Raw genomic sequence first — 23,978 nt, 5'->3', positions numbered from 1 at the left:
CTGTCTTAGAGTATAAACTGTTTCATTAGCTTCAAGGACTCGCTCTCTCCTAGATGGGCGCCGGCCTCTATCTACAAAGAACATGACTCTGCTGATGACAGGATCCAGTGACTGGTTATCACACAGCTCCTTGTGTGTAAAGACAGGTAAAGGGCTCTGACCCATGGACATCAACTTCTCAAGGTGCTGCGCGTGTGAAATGGCCCTCACCGTGGCACCATCATCCCATCGGCAGTGAGCATGGAGGACAGCAGACACCTCTTCACAGGAAACCAACCCACTGACATCGTCTCCAGCTCTACTTAACTCACTCCCAGGAGCCATAGACGTTCCACAGCCAGCCTCGGGCTGTTCACAGGAGAGGCGGAACATGTCTTGAACATCACCCACTCGAAGACCTCTGGCTTCCTCCAGCAGGACATCATATGGGATTCTTGTCAGTCGGTGCAAAACTGTGGAGCGAACAAATGGCTCTCTGCTCAAGGCATCAGCAACGACATTCTTGGGACCTGGTATGTACTGGATATCAAAGTCAAAGGGTGCCAGCTTTGCGACCCATCTCTGCTCGCATGCATCAAGTCTCGGCTTTGTAAGAATATATTTGCGTGGATTGTTGTCGGTCCACACAGTAAACTTATGCCCTCGCAGCCAATGGCTGAATTTATCATGAATGGCCCATTTCATGGCTAGAAATTCCAGCCGGTGAGCAGGATACTTGGATTGTGCATGATTAAGAGATTTACTAGCAAAAGCAATTGGCCTGGCTATTGCCGTCCCATCTTGCACTTGGGATAGTACAGCTCCCAAACCACTAGTAGATGCATCCACAGAAAGTAAAAATGGCTGAGAAAAATCTGGATGAGCCAGCAGTGCCTGGTCAACTAGTGCTGATTTCAAAGCTTCAAAAGCGAGTTGACATTTGGCAGTACAGTCTGCAGCAGTGAGCCTGCGAGAGGGACCAGGCCTCCTCCTACCCTTGCCTCTCCTAGGCTTCTTCTGACCTGTAGTTAGCTGAAACAACGGCCTAGCAACCATGGAACAATTCTCAATGTAGTGTTGATAGTATACTACCATACCAAGAAAATAACGGATTTTGCTAGGAGACGGAGTGACACCATCAGCTTCCATCATCTCGCTCTCAGTCACGTTCAAAATAGTTTGAACTTTAGCAGGGTCAGTGGCTACACCCTCCTGAGAAATGATGTGACCCAAAAACTTAACAGACCTCCTCAAAAACTTGCACTTAGACGGAGACAGTTTAAGATTGTGCTCCTGCAACCGCTGAAAAACCATCTCAAGTCTCTGCAGACTCTCTTCCTCAGTCTTAGCAAAAACCATCAGATCATCCAAATAACAAAGGAGACTTAGAAAGTTTTGGTCACCAAAGATGGTCAGCATCATTCTCATAAACGTAGCCGGGCTGTTGCATAGGCCCTGAGGCAACCGATTGTACTCGTGCAGACCTAAAGGAGAGGAAAAGGCAGTGTATTTCTTATCCTCTTCATGCAGTGGCACATTATAATACCCTGACGTCAAGTCCATTGTGCTGAAGAAGGCATTACCTCCCAGCGCGGCCAGTACATCAGCCTGATGAGGTAGGGGATGAGCGTCCTTTACAGTGCGTGCATTTAACCACCTAAAGTCAGTACATAGGCGCAAGTCCCCATTCTTTTTCCATACCAGCACCAAAGGTGAGGCATACTCACTGCTGGATTTTCTGATGATTTCCTTTTCCTCCATATCATCCAGTGTTTCCCTGAGTTTTTGGTAATGAGCTGGAGAAAGCCTACGATAAGGTAATCGAAATGGGCGGTCATCAGTCAGCCGTATGCGATGGCAGAACCCCTTTGCCTCACCACAATCTAGGCTATGTCTAGAGAACACCGTGTCATACTTCCCAATTAAATTGACAAGTTTATCCTTCCAGAACTGTGAAACTGGACACTCCTCAACAGACAGGCCTTGAAGTCCAAGATTGCTCAGTGTACTGTTGCCATGAACTACACTGCCACCAACTGAACTCTTAGCTGTCAGACTGCCGTGTGAGCTGTCACATTGAACTTTAGCCACGTTCTGGTAAGCTGCTTGCTGCTTGACATCATCAAAATCCTCTAATGCAATGCAAGGATACACATCCGCCACTTTAGCATTTCGTCTCAGGGTAACTGGTGATGTTGTTGGATTCACTATCTTCACAGGTAGCCATCCATCCCCCCACAGAGGCGTAACTACTCTCCCCACTAGTATGTGTCGATTCACACAACGAGACGTGCTGGGCTCGACAACAACAGTACTGCCCACAGAAAGTTTTGTCTTTGGGGGTAGGCGGCCCCACACCAGATGCTCACTCATGGGTTGGAGTGTTACTGCCCTCTTCAACTTAATGGTGCCTACTTTATCTGGGATAGAGTCTCCTCTCCATCTCTCCAGATTTGACAGAAGACGCAGGAAGTGGCTGTCATCGCACTGGCTAGAGGAACCTGGTGTACCCACCACCCGCCAGTAGCTGTCATTTGATTTGAACTGTCTAATCAAAGACTTCAACACATTAGTGCCCACAATGAGTTCATCAACCTGCCCATCTACAATAAGCACTGGGACTACATAGCTGAAACCATAAAGCTGAATTTTTAAATCACACATGCCCACTGGGCTAGTTTGCTTCCCACCACAACCCACCAGGATGATGTCTGAAGGAGCTAGAAAGTTCCCCTCTACCACTCCTGCCTCCCTCAACCGAGGTACAATATCTGCGCGCAGAGTAGTAGCCATGGACCCACTATCTAACATCCCCTTCAGCTCAACTTTATCCTGTACTAGCACGGAGGTGTAAAACAAACTGTCATTCTGCGTAATTCTCATTGTGTTCTGAAAAATGACTGTGTTGTTCTTGGGTACTGACTCACAAAAGTAAGAATAAACAGATTCGATATCATCATCAGTGGAGGAAAAACAAGACTGCCCCACATTGCCCTCCTCAGAATGGAGGCATTCTAGTTTTCCTGAGACCTGCCAGTCTGTCACTACAGTCAAAGCTCATGTGGCCCGGAGAGAAGCACTTGAAGCACAGCTGGTGCATCTGACAGTGAGCTTTGGTCCAGTGATTAGTGCTTCCACAGACGGCGCACTCACGCTGACGTTTGTGGAACTGTTTACGGGGCCCTCTGTTCACAGACTGAGTATTGCTGACCAGAGCCTTCTCTAACAAAGTCAAAACCTTCTCTAATGTCTCACCCTCAGATATAGATGGTGCCTGGTCTGGTTCACGGCCACATTGAGAAAAGGATGACACCTTAGGTCTGTTCACAGGACCCACTCCCTCCTGGGGGGAGTCAAAGACGGCAGCCACCTGCTGTGAAAGTTGTGTTCTACATGCTTTACGTTCCCTTAACAGTTCATCCAACTGATTCTGTACCTCACTGGCTGTCCAGTCACGAAGGGGTTTGCTCTTGAACACTTGGGCCAACTCTTTATCAGGACAGTTGCGTACAAACATGACTGCCAACTCTGAGCACTCATTGGGTAGGGTCCTGCCCTCACTCACAAGGTACTGTTTGGCTGCCTCTGCAGCTTTGTTAAGCCTAATCCAGAAATCTATTGGACCCTCATTAGCATATGGTTTGATTGAATAGAAATCAGCTAATGGCATACCTGAGCAGACAGTATCCCCAAAGTGTTGCTTGAGAACACTGAACACCGCCTTAACATCTGTGACAACAGGATTGTTACGCATCCAGACTTTGGTCACATCCCGTGCCCTCCCCATGAGCCTAGACATCACCTCCCCAACATTCTCAGACCCAGTGTAACCCCTCTTCTCTAAGTAGACTCCCATTAACTCCTCCCACTCCAGGACAGAGTACTTATCTGAGCCATCACCCCTAAAGAAAGGTGGAGGACTAACATCGGACTTCACAACCAGATTCAGCTTGGACGCATCAATAAAGGTTGACCCACACTGCTCAGGCAGGGGAAACTGCTGGGGTTGGTGAGGGGGACAGGCAGAAGCAAGACTTGAAACCCCAGACTGCAGTAAACTCACTCTGATAGATTCACCTATCTCTGAACCAATCTGCTTAATAATGTCACTAAGCTGACTCGGAGGCGTCCCATTATCACTGAGGACTGTGGATGACGGTACATCAAAAGACAGAGGTGGGATACCCTGGTCAGGTGGAACAAACAGCCTTACCCCTCCCAGCGCTTGCAAACTCAGGACTAGCAAACGCTCTACTCCCAGGAGCTGACTGTACAAGTGGTGTAAATGCAAGGACACCCCTCCCTCTACCCACACTAAAATCCCCAGCATAACTACATTTGTGGACTTGAGAGTCTTCCATGGCTCAACAGAGCACTAAAATACAATGTAATTTACTGCATTCAAATACATTTTTTTTTTACAATAAACAAATTCATCAAAAACATACAAATAAGCACGAATACCTGTATCTAATGAGTATGCTACACTCACATTCACAGTATATATTAGCTTACAGCAAACCATCAACAAATGCGCATGCGCAGGTCGTGCGCCTCAGCCACATGCACAGCTCCCGGGGGTCGGCTTGAGCTGACCAGTCGGCAGGTCACGGCACCAGTTTGTAGCGTGGTTCGTTCTGCGTTGTGTACTTTTAATCAGGACACTGCCACAACTGGAATTATGATGGTTGAATCATGTTTATTGGTCCTGCACACGAAGAGACAACACACAATATGTTAACCCTCGGTGCAGTCACAGCTCTCGGGCACCTTGCTAGCTGAAGGTCCGGCAAAAGAGAACGATAAAAGGGTACGTAAGTACGGATAACCCGCGATGGATCAAACCAAAATATACAAACTTTTACAATTAGGTGTATTTACAATATAGATATCAAAAAATGTTTGTACACCGAAAAATAACATTAACTATGCTGCTGTAATTAAATAAAGAAAACACATTGAATTATTATTATTGTTATTAACTTATTAACATCCCCTCTTGACCTGGCCTACTTGAACTGTCCTTGTGCGCAACTTGTTGCATAATCTAGGGGAACAACATCACTCTACTACACTTACAAAATATAATTTGTTTCAATAAAAGTTTTGAAAACAAGGTAAAAAAAAAAAAAGGAGACCTCTACCATGCTAGCACGCTCCCGCCCCCCAGAGGTTCCCCGCGCCCAGTTGCTTAGGGTTTCCGAGTACGCGCCCACGGCACGGTTACGCGCACTCCAGTCTCCGTCCTCTGCTAGACATGGCGGCGGATCTAAACCCAGACTGGCTCTCCTGCCTGCCTTCTTCTTGGAGTTATGGGGTTACTCGGGACGGAAGGATATTCTTCATCAAGTAAATATTTTCAGGATACAGCGCATGGAAGTGAATTGGCTATGTTTCGACGCGTTTGTTTATGTCTGTGTTATTTGCGTGTTCACCTTCTCCCCGTTTCTTACCCAACAGTGAAGAAGCCAAGAGTACGACCTGGCTGCATCCCGTCACCGGAGAGGCCGTAATAACGGGGCACAGAAAAACCCCAGGTAAAAACGGTTCTCATCGAACTCTTCCAATCGTTACATACGGCAAGAGTCTCGGTTTTAAATGGTTTCAGAAACCACCGATAAACGTTGAGCGAAGACTCTCTGCCGCAAGCAACAGCCGTCTATCTTTCTCTCCTCTGCGCTCAGACCATCAAGTTGAGCCGCCAATTAATGTCACCTAGGCATTGCGACAGAGTTGTTGAAAGTTCGGTCACGTATGCATTCACATTCATAAACGAAGAAGTTCGTTTTTTGTTTGTTTTACATTATTGTTTGCCACTTGCCAGGGTTTTAGACTAAACTGTAAGGCGTAAGCCCGTAGCCGAAGCACTGGGCAGTTATTTTGTAACAATTCTAACAACAGCTGTTGATAAAATGATAACGTGAAATATTGATGCGTAACTCGCTACAAATGTTGAATGCAACAAATGTTTGTATTGTTGTGAAAATGACTTCGGATAAGGACGTTATCGTTCCATATCCATTGCATTAGAGGGAAGACATCGTGCGCGGAATGCATAGGTCCGCACACTGTAAAAGCCTGCTTGCTAGGCATTGACAATCTCACTCCTGTCAATACAATATGTTGAATAACGGATACGAATAGAAATGACATGAGGCTATTCGATCATCCGCACTAGGCTATATATCATTAATGGATAGCATATCCGTAGGCTATAAATATTGCGTAAGGGGCTGGCTTGGGAAACGGTGTTTTCGGTCACGCGCAGATCTCTGCTCCTATCAGCCGCTTGTGTGTGTTGCGATGTATTTGTCTCGTAGCCTATTCATTACCCCCCCCCTCTGCCCCTTCTCTTTCCCGCATAGATTTACCAACGGGATGGGAGGAGGGATATACGTTCGAAGGAGCCCGCTGCTTCATCAAGTAAGTTAGATTTTTCAAAGCCACCGCGCTTTATGGAAACACTTGATGTGTCCTCCTGTCGCTGGCAGGCTGCTTTGTTTGACGGCAGTTGAGATTTTCAGATTCTCTTCCCACTGCCCTTCTGGAGTATTTTGGAAAGATCTCCTCCACATCCCCTTCTTATGGACACACACAGTTCGAGGTCTGGTTTTTCCTCAGAGCTAGTCATTACTGTCTGTGATGGAGTTTGACAAGCCAGTGTGACTCACAGCTCTCGGCTGAACAGGCTTGACTTGTTGGGGCCTCCTTCCCTCAGACACTATGCTGCTAGACCCGTGTGTACTTGCAACAGACACTACATTATTACACCCCTGAAATTGTCTTGAGTTTGTTGCACATTCATATTTGGGTTGATAAGTCAGTGTTTGAGGAAACACATGTATATAAAGTTTTAAGCCTTGCAGTGCTATTCAGTTGTCTTTCCTTCACCACTATCTCTTTTAATTCTCTGCTACGGCCATTTGGAGAGAAGCAACTGACACATACAGTGAGCTAATAGCATGTCATTTAAATAGGAAACATACTCCAGTTAGTAGACCTATCTCAAGCTATACATACTGTACCGCTGTGCTGTTTATTTAGTGCCGCTGTTTCCTCTTCCGCTAGTATTATTATGGCACACTGGTGATGGCATGGACTCAAGTTGGACCGTTGGCTGAATCACTGTCACACTTCTAGATGAGATATCTTTCTGAGACACAAAGAGCAGCATTTTGGACTGAGAACAATTAGGCCTATTTTGTCCAGTTTATGTTTTGACAGCATTGCATTGGCAGTGCATGGTGTGCAATTTTGCAATTTGCATTGCCCGTGATTTCTGAAATTCTTCTCAATTTCTTTGCTGGTCAGCCCATGTATTGGGCTGTTATGCAGACCTTGTGCCCTCCACGTCCCCTATGCCCCCCTACATCCCGGAAGGAACCTGATGCCCTTTGATTTAGGATTCATGTCCCTCTTTCTCTCTGGTGTTGAGAGGGTCCCATGGGACCCAGACAGTGGGCCGCTGGAGAGGGGTGTGTGTGTGTCACAACCCAGCCTGTGTCCTCGTGACTCCCGTTAATTCACAGGGGGATTCTCCTCTCTGTTCCCCTTTTGTCCTTGTGTACCTGGAGACAGAACCAATCCGAAGAGGCTTGTTTGATGTTTCCTCCTCTGTTTCAGTAAACGCTCCCAAGAGTCAGTGCCCTACCTAGTGCACACTCCCTGAAGTACACTGGTTCACAGTGGTTGGCCAGCCAGAACAGGCAGCTACCCTAGTGTACCGTAACCCTGTATGCACTCTAAGCCCTTTGACTCAGACTCTGAACGCATGACTGAGCTAAACCCACTGAGGACTATGGAAGTGTCTCCCCCACGCCTCCCACCAGGCAAAAACATAGTCATTCAGAGTCCTCTACCTCCCACTGAGAATTTTTTTTATTTTTCTGGTAATTAAAAATACTTGTGTTTAAAAACGTCCCATTTCTTTCAGTATCCACCCTGGGTGGCCATGACGTAACAAATAAGACGTCAGCACGACGTTGCTTCAACTAGCTAATATTGCTCACTGGGATATTGCTGTTGTGGCTGAGGCCTTTAATGACCTCCCTGATGAGTCTCACCTCTGTGTGTCACACTGGCATCTACAGTATTACCTCAGCAGAAGGTGGACGGCTGCCAGAGATGAGGAATGGTACAACTCATTTATTATTCCTGGGCTGTGTGGAGTCGCAGAGGGGCTGACTCTAAAGGACACACACACACTTACTTTACAGATGCCATTCATCAACGACCAGGTTGTTTTCAGCCAGCATCTTTAATTCACTTATCCCTCTCTCCCTTTAGCCTTCAGATCATTTCTGCGCTGGCGCACACAGTATGCCTGCGTTCCAAATGGACCCTATTTCCTATGAGGCACAGTACTTGTAACCAGGGCCCATAGGACTCTGGTCAAAAGTAGTGCACTATATAGGGAAAAGGGTGCCATTTGGGACCTGAGGAGGGAGGGACCTGCTGGGAGAGCAGATGTAAACACTTAGAACAAAGAAAGAAAGTCTACACACAGCAAATGCAGCTCCCAAGTGATTTGATATACCACTAACCACAATATAGAGAACGTTTCAGCAAGCTGCAGTAGCTTTCATAAAGGTGTTTTGGATGTGCATATTACACACACACTGGACGATTTATGTAGCTCACACAGGTATGCCGTCCAAATGGCACCCTATTCCCTATTGGCCCTGGTCAAAAGTAGTCCACTCTATAGGGAATAGGCTTCCATTTGGGATGCAACCCAGGAGTGGCAGAGAAAGCTGGATGAGGAGCCATGTTTAAGACATGCAGTGTGGATTCATTTCACTCTCCCTCCCCTGCTTCCCACGCTGGTTTCTTGAAGTGAGAGAGGAGGAGGAAGGCGGAATGAACGAGAATAGGGAAGTGGTTGGAGGATATGACCTGTAACTGACACTTGGAGTGTAGTTGGGGGGGGCAAAGAGACCTAGTCAGACTGCCTTGGTAGACAGACAAGGCTGTGTATGTGTGTGCTGCAGTCCTTTCCTCTGGCTTAGTTTGGCAGCTGGGGGAGTGCTTGGGGAATCCCGCATAATAAACAGTTAGAGAAACATGGCCCGCTCCCCTTCTTCTCCATGCCCACTGGTGAATACTGCTCTCCCATTGGAGGTGGAGGCTCTAGGCCCGCCTCTTTAACTCAGATCAAGTTTTGGGGCTTAGGGGGGTGTGTGTGTGTGTGTGTGTGTGTGTGTGTGTGTGTGTGTGTGTGTGTGTGGGGCCTACAGACGAGGCCACGAAGCAACATTTAAGGAGAAGTGACATTGCTAGCGGTCTTAGCTTTACTGCAGCACTCTCCATAGTGTGATTCTCAACAGGCTGTGTTAATGAAACAAGCTTTGTTGTGAACCTAGATGCACCCTAAGGATTGGAGTTTCAATTTGAGAATGGTGCTGCAAAGGAATGATGGCGAGAAAGGTTTCTGTTTGTCAGGCTAAATAGAACAATCTGACGGAGGTGAGTGGAGCGAGAGATGTAGATTGAGAAAACAAAAGTGAGCGAATCAAAAAAGAGACCTGGGGAGACATAGATGGATAGAGGTTAGTGTGTGAGAGAGCGCTTTGTAAATAGGATAAGAGCTGGGAATAGGCTTCCAGCTGTCAGGAGGAGATGCAGGTTCTGCAGGTGTTTCCACCGGGATACAGCAGCCACTCAACTTTTCCTGGACATCTGTCAGCAGTGTGTGTACGTTTTGTGTCCACACTCATTTCCACCTCTGGGATCATGTGAACTGTGGTTGAAGTAGGGACAGCTATATAAGTGGCTGGCTGGGTGGAGCTGCTACACTGATGAAAGGCTTCCTGTCTCATTCGCTCTCACTCGCTCTTGCTCTAGCTCGGTCTCATCAGCGGGAGACGAGAGTAAGAATGGTCTAACATTTCTACTGCTGATTGTTTTGACACTACCAGGTGATGACAGCCCCTTGTCAAAGCTGTTGTATGATTCACTGGAAACACCATAAACTCTCTGCATTTCAGCAACTCTGTCCTATTGCTCTTCCACTTCCTCCCTAAACACAACATACCTCTGGTTCCACGCCACAAGCCACTAATGAACGAAACCACCTGCAGTGAATACAAGTGAGTTTAATTTTCTGCTTACAGTAAGCTGTGAAAAGGCTGTTAGTCAATCAATCTTATTTTATAAAGCCATTTTTACATCGGCAGCTAAAAACCCCAAAGAGCAAGCAATGCAGATGTAGAAGCACACTGTACGGTACATCCCAAATGGCACCCTATTCCCTATATCGTGTACTACTTTTGACGAGCCCTATGGGCCCTGTTCCAAATTAAGACACCGTATAGGGATTAGGGTGCCATTTGGTATGTATCAATTGTGTTTGGCTGTGCTGCAACATAGTTATTACTGAGTCCTATTCAGGGGCACCGCTGCACTGCATACCTTAGTCTGTGGTGGTACTATGATGGAGTATACATCTTCAACTTGAACTCTTGAGTTGTTACGACTGGCCATATCTATGAGTGAGTGATCTGTCAGTACCCGAGATATCACTGACCTAATTTACCACTAACCTCCCACTCCAAGCCAGGGCTCAGTGCAAAGCCTGCTTGTGTTCAATCCAATGTATTTTTTTTATGCAACTTAATGTAAATCTCATGATACTTTATTTATTTTACACGTACCATGAATACACAATTCCAATATACTAATACGGACTTCAATACACACATATTTACTTGTAGCAGGACATGGACTCATCTTACAACAGAAGGTTGCAGAGGGAGGGGTGTACTCTGCCCCCAGGCCCGATGCAGAAGCACATGCAGGCACAGTTGATTCATGCCTGGTGCTAAAGACGAGAAGGTAATGGCCAACATTTAATCCACTCACTCTCAGTTCAACGCTCGTCTGACTGGGACTGACTGGCAAATCATTAAGTGCTAGATTCGGGGGTCAGTTATCTGGGTGCAACTCAGGATGGTGAATGTACTGCTAGTTCATTCTACAGCAATTGCTAGATTAATGGATGAGGATATGCCTTGTTTTGGATGGTCCAATAGAGGGAGAGGGCATTAGTCGCAGTTCCTATTGGCCCAGACGTGATTAATCAGACTATGGTAATCAGTAGTGTGTGTGTGTGTGTGTGTGTGTGTGTGTGTGTGTTAAGTGTGCACGTACCAAGGCTGTTGAAAATGTGAGGGGCTCCCCAGGTCTGCCACTGCACTTATGCGTACAGCTGGTTACAGAGAGAGAGATGGAGTGAGAGGAAGATTGTAAGAGAGAGTAGGAGGAGGAAGAGAGTGAGAGCAAGAGACCCTGACTGTCTCCATAGGCAGTAAGTGAAATCCTTTCTTCACTGCTCTGTTCTTTCCTCTGCAATGCTCTATAGAATGGCCTTCCCTGCTGTGTCTGTCAATAGCATGCTTAATGGTGTGTGTGTGTGTGTGCACGCCTACTGCATTAGCATCGAACAGCGCCCGCAATATGCAGCATTTCAGGGAAGTTAGGAGCTAATATACACAGGCAGTTAGGAAAGCTAAGGCTAGCTTTTTCAAACAGAAATTGTCATCCTGTAGCACAAACTTTTTAAAATGTTCTGGGACACTGAAGTCCATGGAGAATAAGAGCACCTCCTCCCAGCTGCCCACTGCACCGAGGCTAGGAAACACTGTCACCACCGATAAATCCACGATGATTGAGAATTTCAATAGGGCTGGCCATACTTTCCACCTGGCTACCCCAACCCCGGTCAACAGCTCTGCACCCCTACAGCAACTTTCCCAAGCCTCCCCCATTTCTCCTTCCCCCAAATCCAGATAGCTGATGTTCTGAAAGAGCAACCCCTATTACTAGCCTGTTCAACCTCTCTTTCGTATCGTCTGAAATCCACAAAGATTGGAAAGCTGCCGCGGTCATCCCCCTCTTCAAAGGGGGAGACACTCTAGACCCAAACTGTTACAGATGTCTATCCTACCCTGCCTTTCTATTGTCTTCGAAAGCCAAGTTAACAAACAGATCACCAATAATACACAGATTGCATATATCCCCAAATCGCAGACATGCTTTTAGCCCCTCTTCCTCCTCTCCTCAATGTCTTAAATGTAAAACTGATACAGGCACCCTAACACATTGTTTATGGTCATGTACCAAAATACAAAGATATTGGTCTGGTGTTCTGCAAGAAATTGAAAAGATCCTAGGGGTCGATCTAGAATTGGACCCAGTCTCTCTACTGTTAGGTCTACCTAGTAGGCATGTAACTTCTGTGGGTAAGAGGAGGCTTTACAACATCCTCACCTTCGCAGCAAGGAAAAACATACTTTTACAGTGGATTAGTGATAAGGTTCCCTCTATTAAAGATTGGCATAAGATACTATTTGAATGGGTACCGCTGGAATATCTGACATGTACATTGCATTCTAAGACAGATCAGTTCTACAAAGTATGGGAACCTTACCTAAATTACCTAGAACCTGAAGTGTCAGCTATTATGCTGCAAGGATTCTCTTAGAATGGTGATCTATGTATTTCAGAATTACACTGTACGTTCCATGTGGGGAACTCAACTTCTTGGTTTAAACTGAGCTCTTTATTTTCATGTATTTTAATTTTTTTGTATTTTATTTATTTATTATTATTATAATTGTTTTTTTTTTTTCTCTGTTCATGTTTGATTAAATGTATGTATTGAGAGACGCAATGGGGGGATGGGGTGGGTGTGTGGGTGTGTGTGTGGGTGCATGCATACATACGGATATGTGTAAGTGAGTGCGTTTTTTTTTTGCCTTGTCCTTGTTGTTGTATCTCTTAATATGGGTGAAAATTGTGAAACTCCAATAAAAATACTGTTACAAAAAAACAAACAAACAGATCACCGACCATTTCGAATCCCACCGTACCTTCTCCGCTATGCAATCTGGTTTCCGAGCTGGTCATGGGTGCACCTCAGCCACGCTCAAGGTCCTAAACGATATCATAACCGCCATCCGATAAAAGACAGTACTGTGCAGCTGTCTTCATCGACCTGGCCAAGGCTTTCGATTCTGTCAATCACCACATTGTTATCGGCAGACTCAACAGCCATGGTTTCTCAAATGACTGCATCGCCTGGTTCACCAACTACTTCTCTGATAGAGTTCAGTGTGTCAAATCGGAGGGCCTGTTGTCCGGACCTCTGGCAGTCTCTATGGGGGTGCCACAGGGTTCAATTCTCGGGCCGACTCTTTTCTCTGTATACATCAATGATGTCGCTCTTGCTGCTGTTGATTCTCTGATCCACCTCTACGCAGACGACACCATTCTGTATACTTCTGGCCCTTCTTTGGACACTGTGTTAACAAACCTCCAAACGAGCTTCAACACCATACAACACTCCTTCTGTGGCCTCCAACTGCTCTTAAATACAAGTAAAACTAAATGCATGCTTTTCAACCGATCGCTGCCCGCACCTGCCCGCCCGTCTAGCATCACTATACTGCCCACCACTGCGACCTGTATGCTCTCGTTGACTGGACCTCGCTTCATATTCGTCGACAAACCCAATGGCTCCAGGTCATCTATAAGTCTTTGCTAGATAAAGCCCTGCCTTATCTCAGCTCACTGGTCACCATAGCAGCACCCACCTGTAGCACACGTTCCAGTTCTTCCAGTTCTCTGCTGCCAATGATTGGAATGAATTGCAAAAATCACTGAAGCTGGAGACTCATATCTCCCTCACTAACTTTAAGCATCAGCTGTTAGAGCAGCTTGCAGATCATTGCACCTATACATAGGCCATCTGTAAATAGCCCATCCAACTACCTTATCCCCATATTGTTATAGTTTTTTATCTTCTCCTTTGCACCCCAGTATCTCTACTTGCACATTCATTTTCTGCACACCTATCACTCCAGTGTTTTAATTGCTACATTTTAATTACTTCGCCACCATGGCCTATTTATTGCCTTACCTCCCTAATCTTACCTCATTTGCACACACTGTATATATATTTTTCTATTGTGTTATTGACTGTACGTTTGTTTATTCCATGTATAACTCTGTGTTGTTGTTTGTGTCGCACTGCTTTGCTTTATCTTGGCCAGGTCGCAGTTGTAAATGAGAACTTGTTCTCAACTGGTCTACCTGGTTAAATAAAGGTTAAATAAAATAAATACCTATGTGCGTGGGTTTGTGTTTGCATACTTTGCTCAATAATTTAGTCTGTTCACCTAGCTACCTTCCAATGATCATGTCCAATTTCATTGATGTGTCCCCTCTGCACTGTACCCACTGCACTTGTAATGTCCTGAGTACTGCTGTCCATTAGGACACTAAGGCTGTGTTGACAAAGGCAGCAAAATTCAGCTTTTTTTCCCACTAATTGGTATTTTGACCAATCACATCAGATCTATTCACATAAGATTTTTTCCAGAGCCGATCTGATTGGTCAAAATACCAATTAGTGAAAGAAAGATCAGAATTGGGCTGCTTGTGTAAATGCAGCCAAAGTCTTGTTTACTTACTAGTGACCAGACATGGAGGGATGTGAGCCAGTGCCAGATACATGTTTACATTCCGTACTCAGGAGGTTTGGCCTCAGGGACTCCCGTTTAGGATAAGCTATTGTAGAGCCAGGCTAGGATCAGGACAACTTGTCTGACCGTGTGGGAACAAATACACTATGCTGTTGCTAATGCTAATAGTGTTATTAAAAGCATAACATTTGTTTTGTTTTAGTGATGTGGAAAGTATGCGAGTCTCGACTCTTTCCGGTGACTTATTGGAAATTAAAATGTTTCGCTGGATTCTAATATACTGTTTTATAGAATATAGCTTTCTGTTCTTTTAAGAAGGGAATTATATCCTCTAATACATGTTGATCCACTCCACCATCATTCTTCCTCTCTCTAATCTCTTTGCGACAACAGACACTAATTTCTTAGGAGCCATGATAAGAAAACACTTGGGTACCTTGATCTCTCATCTGCACAAACAGAAGGTCATCTGCTACTGAACAAATACCATATCATGTTTGAATCCTTAGTTGTTGTGGAGAACCAGGCCTTACCGACCTGTTGGTTGAGCTGCGAGCGCTGATCCGCCATGATCACACGAGGCTGCTGTCTTAATCATGTGTTTCAGTAGAGGAGCGTGAGTCGGAGGTATGATCTGTTTTTCAAGGTCCCATGACTACAGACGAGGACGTTAACTGAAGGTGAACACTGCTGTTGGAGTACTTTGTTTCATCCTCTTATCTCAGGATGAAGTCTTTACTATTTGACTTTTTTTTTTTAATGTAGGTCTAGTTGTTTCATCAGATGTATTTCTATGGTACACAGCGGGAAGAGCTCTGCATTGATTTGTCTGGTGGTGTTACTGCAGAGAGGAGCAGACCGTTATTTTACTTCTCCGCTCAGTCTGCAGCATTGGGAGGATGGAACACTGCTCCAAAACATTTGATAATGACCTCACTGCACCAAAAGCAACATGGGGATCGGATCATTAGCCCAATTTATCATCCAACTCTAATCCTTGTCAATACAGATATTCTCTGGTGTAAGTGGTAACTGAAAAGCAGAATGAATCTAAATTCCCAGTTGTGGCTCTATTAGATTAGGAGAGGCTTCAAAGAAGGAGTCTGGAGGAATGGTGGAGACCTGACCTTGTGTAGCGTCTCATGAGAACCTCTGTGGCTGTAGGGCAGCTTTTCTCCCACTCAGGACGAACACACACATGCTCACACTCTCACATAAACACATAAGGCTAAGGGATCAGGCCAATAATAGGGTATTAGATCATAATAATGGTACCATTATATAATGGCCTGTTATTATCTTTATAATAATAGGGTAATGCGTCATAATATAGGTAATAGAGACGCCACGGTTTACCCAACCGTGGGACAGACTGTTAGTTCCCACCCACGGAACTCTGACTCTATATTGGTTACACGGACTCTTGGCCTCCCATCCTTTTCTAATCACCTCTCGCCGGCTTTGTATTCATGTTACCTGATGAAATTGCTGTACAATATGACCTGGTTGCCATCTAATGCACATTCAAATGTCATAAATCAACACTGCCAAGCTCTTCCTGTCCTCTGCCGTGCCTTGATTGTTTTACTGCTGATGATATCTGGAAATGTGCATGTACACCCTGGCCCATCTACTGTTGCTAGCCCCAATTCTAACTTGTGCTCGGATATCTGCCTCACTGGTTTCTGCTAGTAAAAGCCTGGGTTTTCTGCACATTAACACTAGAAGCTTATTACCTCAAATGTATCAATTGAAAGTGTGGGTTCACAGCTCCAATCCAGATGTGTTGGTCATTACTGAGACATGGTTAAAAAAATAGTGTTTTGAACACTGATGTTAACCTTTCTGGTTATAACCAAGACGGATCTTCCAAAGGTGGTGGAGTGGCAATCTTTACCAAGGAACACCTTCAGTGCTCGGTTGTCTCCACCAAGTCTGTCCCCAAACTATTTTATTGGCTGGTATTAAGCATTACACTTTCAAATAGCTCTTTGTTGACTGTTGCTAGGTGTTATCGTCCACCATCGGCACCGGCCTGTACCCTACCTGCCCTAAGTGCTCTCCTTTCCCATTAAACTAAGTCTGAATTTGTACTGCTAGGTGACCTAAACTGGGACATGCTTAAACCACCTGACCAAGTCCTAAAGCAGTGGGACTCCCTAAATCTTTCTCAGATTCTTTACCAATCCCACAAGGTATGACTCCAAACACCCAGAAAAGGCTCTCCTTGATGTTATCCTTACAAATAATCCTGATAGGTATCAGTCTGGTGTTTTCTGTAATGACCTTAGTGATCACTGTTTTATAGCCTGTGTTCGTAATGGCTGCTCAGTGAAACGACCTGTCCTTATTTGTCATAGATGGTTGGTAAAAAACTTGAATGAGCAAGACTTCAATCATGACCTGGCCTCTGTAAATTGGTATAGAATCAGCTTGATCCCCTCTGTCGAAGATGCTAGGAGCTTCTTTTTCTATATTTTCAGTGGTATTGTTAACAAACACGCCCCCATAAAGAAAATTTGAATTAAGAACAGGTTCAGCCCCTGGTTCGACCGTGATCTGACTGACTGACCCTCTTTCAGGCAAATGAGAGATGTGATCCGATTCAGGAAACTAGGCATGTGTCACAAGTCATGACTTCACAGGAGAGCCATTTTGAACGTAAAAAATATTTTAAAATCAAAACGTGTGAACTTTCATGTGCCTTAATAACAAACTTGTATGCCATCTGTAAATACGAATAAAATTGTTAAATTATGAGCCTTGTTGGTTATGCCACAGAAAAAGTTGTCAACCTTCCCACTAGCCATGATTGGTTGAGATAATGAGTGGGCTGGACATGCCGAGAGATGAGTTCGGATTGGTCTGCCATACAGCAGGCTTCTGTCTATTTGAGCTTGTCAATCTGTGTTGGTAATGCTGTCGAATGCAGCTTTTAAACATTTTTATTGTATAGTGGAGCTGCATAATTGTTGCTCTACACTTTCTGGAGGATCAAGTTTTGAAATCAGTGGAATTAGAGTATGATAGATAAAGAGATGGAGAAAACACCTGTCTCCGGATTACATCTTCAAACTAAGGGCAACCGTGGTATGGCATTCCTGACAGGGAATACGCGTCCATCATGCATGTAAGATAGTTTAGCCTTAGTCAAGCATTGGCTAGCTACATTTTCAGAAAGAGGTTTAATTTCAAGCTAAAGTGTACTGTTAGCTGGCTCCCTAGCTGACATTATTATTTGTATCCCAGAGCTGTTTGCTTTTCTAGTTGGAGCCTAATGTTAGCTAGCTAACATTGCACCTGGTTGGTTAGCTCCCAGCACTGTTGCATTGTTGGCACTGTTCATTGTTGTTTAACAAGCTAACATTAGCCGGCTCGTTAGCTAACGTTACATGACGTGTGTACAACACCCGGTGAATATGGCCGGTGTCAGTAAACGTCTGCAAAAATGCGTAATGAAATTGTTGACAGCGGAGCTGGTTAGGCTGTTTTCATGTTATCCATAGGTAAACAAATCATCGGCCAGAGCATCAAGTGTGCGCTCCGAGAGCGCTCCGAGATGGGTGGGGCTAAAGCTTAAGAGGGTGTGAACGATGCTCAGTGGGTGTAGACAAAGAAGAGCTCTTCACTAGATATCAAAACATTCAAAGGCCATTTTCTCAAAAGTTAGTTTACAAGTTGATCAACTTTCAAAGCAGAATTACTTTCCCATTGCTCCTCAAATGCAGTGTACGTTATACCATTTTGTAGCTCTGAGTCTCTACTTTTATAAAATGTAAAAAAAAACACAATTTCAAATTTTGCTACATAAGACCAAATCCAGGTCATGAGTCACAAATAAGTGCAATCAGGCTATCTGGAAGGCCAAAGTTCGTTACTTTAAGGAGCAGTTCTCTCTCTGTGGGTCTAACCCCAAGAAGTTCTGGAAAACGGTTGAAGACATGGAGAATAAACCCTCCTCACAGCTGCCCATGTCCCTTAATGTTGATGATGTGGTTGTTACTTACAAGGTGCACATGACTGAGCTCTGTAATCACCACTTCATTAAGTCAGGATTCCAATTTGACTCAGCCATGCCTCCCTGCCCATCCAACATTTCCTCATCTCCCATCCCTTCTAATGCGACTAGCCCCGATGCTCCTCCCTCTTTTTTAACCTGTCTCTCCTCTCTGGGGAGGTTCCCATTGCTTGGAAGGCAACCACGGTGCGTCCTTTTTTTTTCAAGGGTGCGATCAAGCTGATCCTAACTGTTATAGGCCAATTTCTATTTTGCCCTGTTTATCAAAAGTGTTAGTTGATTATTGACACGTTTTTCTGACTGGCTTTTTTGATAGTATTCTCTCTGGTATGCAGTCTGGTTTCTGCTCAGGTTATGGATGTGTCACTGCAACCTTAAAGATCCTAAATGATGTCACCATTGCTCTTGATTCTAATCAATGTTGTGCTGATATTTTTATTGACGTGGCCAAAGCTTTTGGTACGGTAGAACATTCCATTCTTGTGAGCCGGCTAAGGAGTATTGGTGTCTCTGAGGGGTCTTTGGCCTGGTTTGCTAACTACCTCTCTCAAAGAGTGCAGTGTATAAAGTCAGAACATCTGCTGTCTCAGCCACTGCCTGTCGCCAAGGAAGTACCCCAAGGCTCGATCCTAGGCCCCACACTCTTCTCAATATACATCAACAACATAGCTCAGGCAGTAGGAAGCTCTCTCATCCATTTATATGCAGATGATAGTCTTATACAGCTGGCCCCTCCCCGGATTTTATGTTAAACACTCAACAACAAGATGTTCTTAGTTTCCAACAAGCTTTCTCTGCCCTTAACCATGTTCTGAAAACCTCCAAAACAAAGGTCATGTGGTTTGGTAAGAAGAATGGCCCCTCCCTACCGGTGTGATTAGTACCTCTGAGGGTTTAGAGCTTGAGGTAGTCACCTCGTACTTGGGAGTATGGCTTGATGGTACACTGGCCTTTTCTCAGCACATATCAAAGCTGCAGGCAAAGGTTAAATCTAGACTTGGTTTCCTCTCGTAATCGCTCCTCTCACCCCAGCGTCCTAACTAACCCTGATTCAGATGACCATCCTACCCATGCTAGATTACGGAGACAGAGTAATATATAGATCGGCAGGTAAGCGTGCCCTCGAGCGACTAGATGTTCTTTACCATTCCACCATCAGATTTGCCACCAATGCTCCTTATAGGACACATCACTGCAATCTATACTCCTCTGTAAGCTGGTCATCTCTGTATACCCATCGCAAGACCCACTGGTTGATGCTTATTTATAAACCCCTCTCAGGCCTCACTCCCCCCTATCTGAGATATCTACTGCAGCCCTACTCCACCTACAACACCCGTTCTACCAGTCACACCTTGTTAAAGGTCCCCTAAGCACACACATCCCTGGGTCGCTCCTCTTTTCAGTACACTGCAGCTAGCGACTGGAACGAGCTGCAAAAACACCTCTTCATTCAAAGACTCAATCACGGACACACTTACTGACAGTTGCAGCTGCTTTGCGTGATGTTTTGTTTAGAGGTCGACCGATTAATCGGAATGGCCGATTTAATTAGGGCTGATTTAAATGTTTCATAACAATCGGTGATCGGTACTTTTGGACACCGATTTGCCGATTTTATTATATATATTTTTTTAAACATTTTTTTATTATTATTTATTTTATATTTATTTCACCTTTATTTAACTAGGCAAGTCAGTTAAGAACACATTCTTATTTTCAATGACGACCTAGGAACAGTGGGTTAACTGCCTTGTTCAGGGGCAGAACGACAGATTTTTACATTGTCAGCTCGGGGATTCAATCTTGCAACCTTATGGTTAACTAGTCCAACGCTCTAACCACCTGCTTTACATTGCACTCCACGAGGAGCCTGCATGTTACGCGAATGCAGTAAGAAGCCAAGGTAAGTTGCTAGCTAGCATTAAACGTATCTTATAAAAAACAATCAATCAATCATAAATCACTAGTTAACTACACATGGTTGATGATATTACTAGTTTATCTAGCCTGTCCTGCGTTGCATATAATCGATGCGGTGCGCATTTGCGAAAAAGGACTGTCGTTGCTCCAACGTGTACCTAACCATAAACATCAATGTCTTTCTTAAAATCAATACACAAGTATATATTTTTAAACCTGCATATTTAGTTAATATTGCCTGCTAACATGGATTTCTTTTAACTAGGGAAAATGTGTCACCTCTTGCAACAGAGTCAGGGTGAAGACTATTTCTTCCTAACAAAGATAGCCAACTTTGCCAAACGGGGGATGATTTAACAAAAGCGCATTTGCGAAAAAAGCACAATCGTTGCACGACTGTACCTAACCATAAACATCAATGCCTTTCTTAAAATCAATATACAGAAGTATATATTTTTAAACCTTCATATTTAGCTAAAAGAAATCCAGGTTAGCAGGCAATATTAACCAGGTGAAATTATATCTGTTCTCTTGCGTTCATTGCACGCAGAGTCAGGGTATATGCAACAGTTTGGGCCGCCTGGCTCGTTGCGAACTAATTTGCCAGAATGTTACGTAATTATGACATAACATTGAAGGTTGTGCAATGTAACAGGAATATTTAGACTTTGGGATGCCACCCGTTAGATAAAATACGGAACGGTTCCGTATTTCACTGAAATAAAAAAAAACGTTTTGTTTTTGAGATTATAGTTTCCGGATTCGACCATATTAATGACCTAAGGCTCGTATTTCTGTGTGTTTACTATATTATAATTAAGTCTATGATTTGATAGAGCAGTCTGACTGAGCGGTGGTAGGCAGCAGCAGGCTAGTAAGCATTCATTCAAACAGCACTTTCGTGCGTTTTGCCAGCAGCTCTTCGCAGTGCTTCAAGCATTGCACTGTTTATGACTTCAAGCCTATCAACTCCCAAGATTAGGCTGGTGTAACCGATGTGAAATGGCTAGCTAGTTAGCGGGGTGCGCACTTATAGCGTTTCAAACGTCACTCGCTCTGAGACTTGGAGTAGTTGTCTCATGGGAGGGACAGGCAAATGGAGAACATATAGAAATGGAGGAGTTATATTCACTCTAGTTTTCATGGACATTATGTCCTCTGGTTCTTTTCATTAGATACACTCTGACAGCCTCTTTGGGTTAGACCGGTTCTAGGAGACAGATGTTGACCCACTCAGCAGACTCACTGTGGCTGAAGAGCCAGTTGGTTGAAGGGGTATTCAAATCCTACCCTACGAGGTCCGGACTACTACTGGTTTTATTTTCTACCTGATAATGAATCACACCCACCTGTTGTCCCAGGTCTAAATCAGTCCCTGATAAGAGGGGAAGAATGAGGTGGAAAATGCAGTGGGACTGGCTTCAAGGTCCATATTTGAGTGACATCCTGTTTTGGTAAAGTTCTGAAGGTCTAGTTGATTGTATGAGTAGACCTAGATCTCTGTGTTGGGCAGTCAGGTCTCTCTGTGTTGTGGCTGATATTACATGGCCTGTGGTCAGTTAGCCCCTCTGTTTTGTGTTGTGGTCTGACATACTTGCCTGTCTACCCAGACTCCTTGCTCTGGCCAAATGCTACGCCCCACGGACATTAGTTTCTTCTCTGCAATAAGTCTGGATCTGAGTACCTCCCCGACCGTTCACCGAATGCCAAAACATTCAGGGCCAGCTGATTTGTTGTCGCTGACATATGGTTTTGTGGTCTGTGGTTAGCCTGTGATTTACTGCCCCTCCCTAGATAAGAGGCCCTCCCTCTGATCCACAGGAAGTCAGGCCCACAGGCCGCAGGAAACAGACTACTCTACTTCCTATCCATGTGAGAACGCTATCATGGTAACTTCAGCTGCCCCCCCCCCGTCTCTCTGCCTCCCTCTCTCTCTTTTGTGGTCACTAATTCATATCTGTTCAGTTTTTCTTCATGTCGCCAACCAAGCTTTTAAAGCATGATATGTTATCCATTTGTCCAGTCTGTTAGGCTTGTCTGGAGCCGCGCCACAGGAAAGGACAAACTGATAGGTCAGTATAAACAGTCATTGTGAAATCAGACGGCACTGGACACAGATCCACAGCAGACAAGACTGTTGTGCTTCACAAGGAGACTGTCTACTGCAGTCCAAGTCACGCTATAATCAACTGTGTACCTTCAAACTGGATTGGCTCTGTCTACTGATACTGCGTGGGAATAGGCTTTAATACGGAGAGTGTGGTGTGTCTGTCATTGCCTCTGTGTGTGTGAGACTGCGTTATGCAAGCATCAGATTTGTCTGTGGAAAGTGGAAATTAAAGTCTCCCAGAAGGAGCCAGAATGCCAGGCAGGCCATGGTGTTCAGCGGTGCAGTGGCTTGGGATTTTCTCTATCACCCCTCCCTCTTCCTGTGAGACCCAGGGATCAACTGTAATTAACACCACTGTTTCAACAGCGTGCTAGAGCTCAACGGCTAAATGCACACACGCACACACACACACACACACACACACACACACACACACACACACACACACACACACACACACACACTGCAGCTAAGCCTCACTCATATTTGAGGTATTACGAAGAGAAGCATCTGCTTTGGATTACTATACGTGATGATTCACATCCCAATATCCTCCGCCCTTCACTACAAGTTTCTCCCTCAATCACTCCCAACTTTGAATTACTTTATTTTGGGGAGGAAAGACATGTCTATTTATTCTGTTGGTTCTTAGTGATTCTGGTCAGGAAAAAAACCTAACCTACCCTACTGTAATGTCATAGTGTAATTGGCTGCTCAGCGGTCTGTAATGTCATAGTGTAATTGGCTGCTCAGCGGTCTGTAATGTCATAGTGTAATTGGCTGCTCAGCGGTCTGTAATGTCATAGTGTAGTTGGCTGCTCAGCGGTCTGTAATGTCATAGTGTAATTGGCTGCTCAGCGGTCTGTAATGTCATAGTGTAGTTGGCTGCTCAGCGGTCTGTAATGTCATAGTGTAGTTGGCTGCTCAGCGGTCTGTAATGTCATAGTGTAATTGGCTGCTCAGCGGTCTGTAATGTCATAGTGTAATTGGCTGCTCAGCGGTCTGTAATGTCATAGTGTAATTGGCTGCTCAGCGGTCTGTAATGTCATAGTGTAGTTGGCTGCTCAGCGGTCTGTAATGTCATAGTGTAATTGGCTGCTCAGCGGTCTGTAATGTCATAGTGTAATTGGCTGCTCAGCGGTCTGTAATGTCATAGTGTAATTGGCTGCTCAGCGGTCTGTAATGTCATAGTGTAATTGGCTGCTCAGCGGTCTGTAATGTCATAGTGTAGTTGGCTGCTCAGCGGTCTGTAATGTCATAGTGTAATTGGCTGCTCAGCGGTCTGTAATGTCATAGTGTAATTGGCTGCTCAGCGGTCTGTAATGTCATAGTGTAATTGGCTGCTCAGCGGTCTGTAATGTCATAGTGTAGTTGGCTGCTCAGCGGTCTGTAATGTCATAGTGTAATTGGCTGCTCAGCGGTCTGTAATGTCATAGTGTAATTGGCTGCTCAGCGGTCTGTAATG

At 44.9% G+C, this 23,978-nt stretch overlaps 1 protein-coding gene across 1 annotated transcript in view; it reads left to right on the top strand.

Moving 5' to 3' along the window:
* Positions 1–5,192: 5,192 nt before the first annotated feature.
* The window catches only part of LOC106576123 (pleckstrin homology domain-containing family A member 5-like), a 181,238-nt gene continuing 162,452 nt past the window's right edge, over positions 5,193–23,978 (top strand). Inside the window, 3 exon segments of the mRNA XM_045699744.1 lie at positions 5,193–5,328; positions 5,440–5,516; positions 6,345–6,402. Coding sequence (XP_045555700.1) covers positions 5,237–5,328; positions 5,440–5,516; positions 6,345–6,402 — 227 coding nt within the window. The 5' untranslated portion in view covers positions 5,193–5,236.

The sequence above is a fragment of the Salmo salar genome, chromosome ssa17 (genome assembly GCF_905237065.1).
Source record: "Salmo salar chromosome ssa17, Ssal_v3.1, whole genome shotgun sequence".
In the NCBI taxonomy this organism is placed as follows: domain Eukaryota; kingdom Metazoa; phylum Chordata; class Actinopteri; order Salmoniformes; family Salmonidae; genus Salmo; species Salmo salar.
The sequence above is the reverse complement of the archived record's forward strand: the minus strand, read 5'-3'. Positions and strand labels throughout refer to the sequence as shown.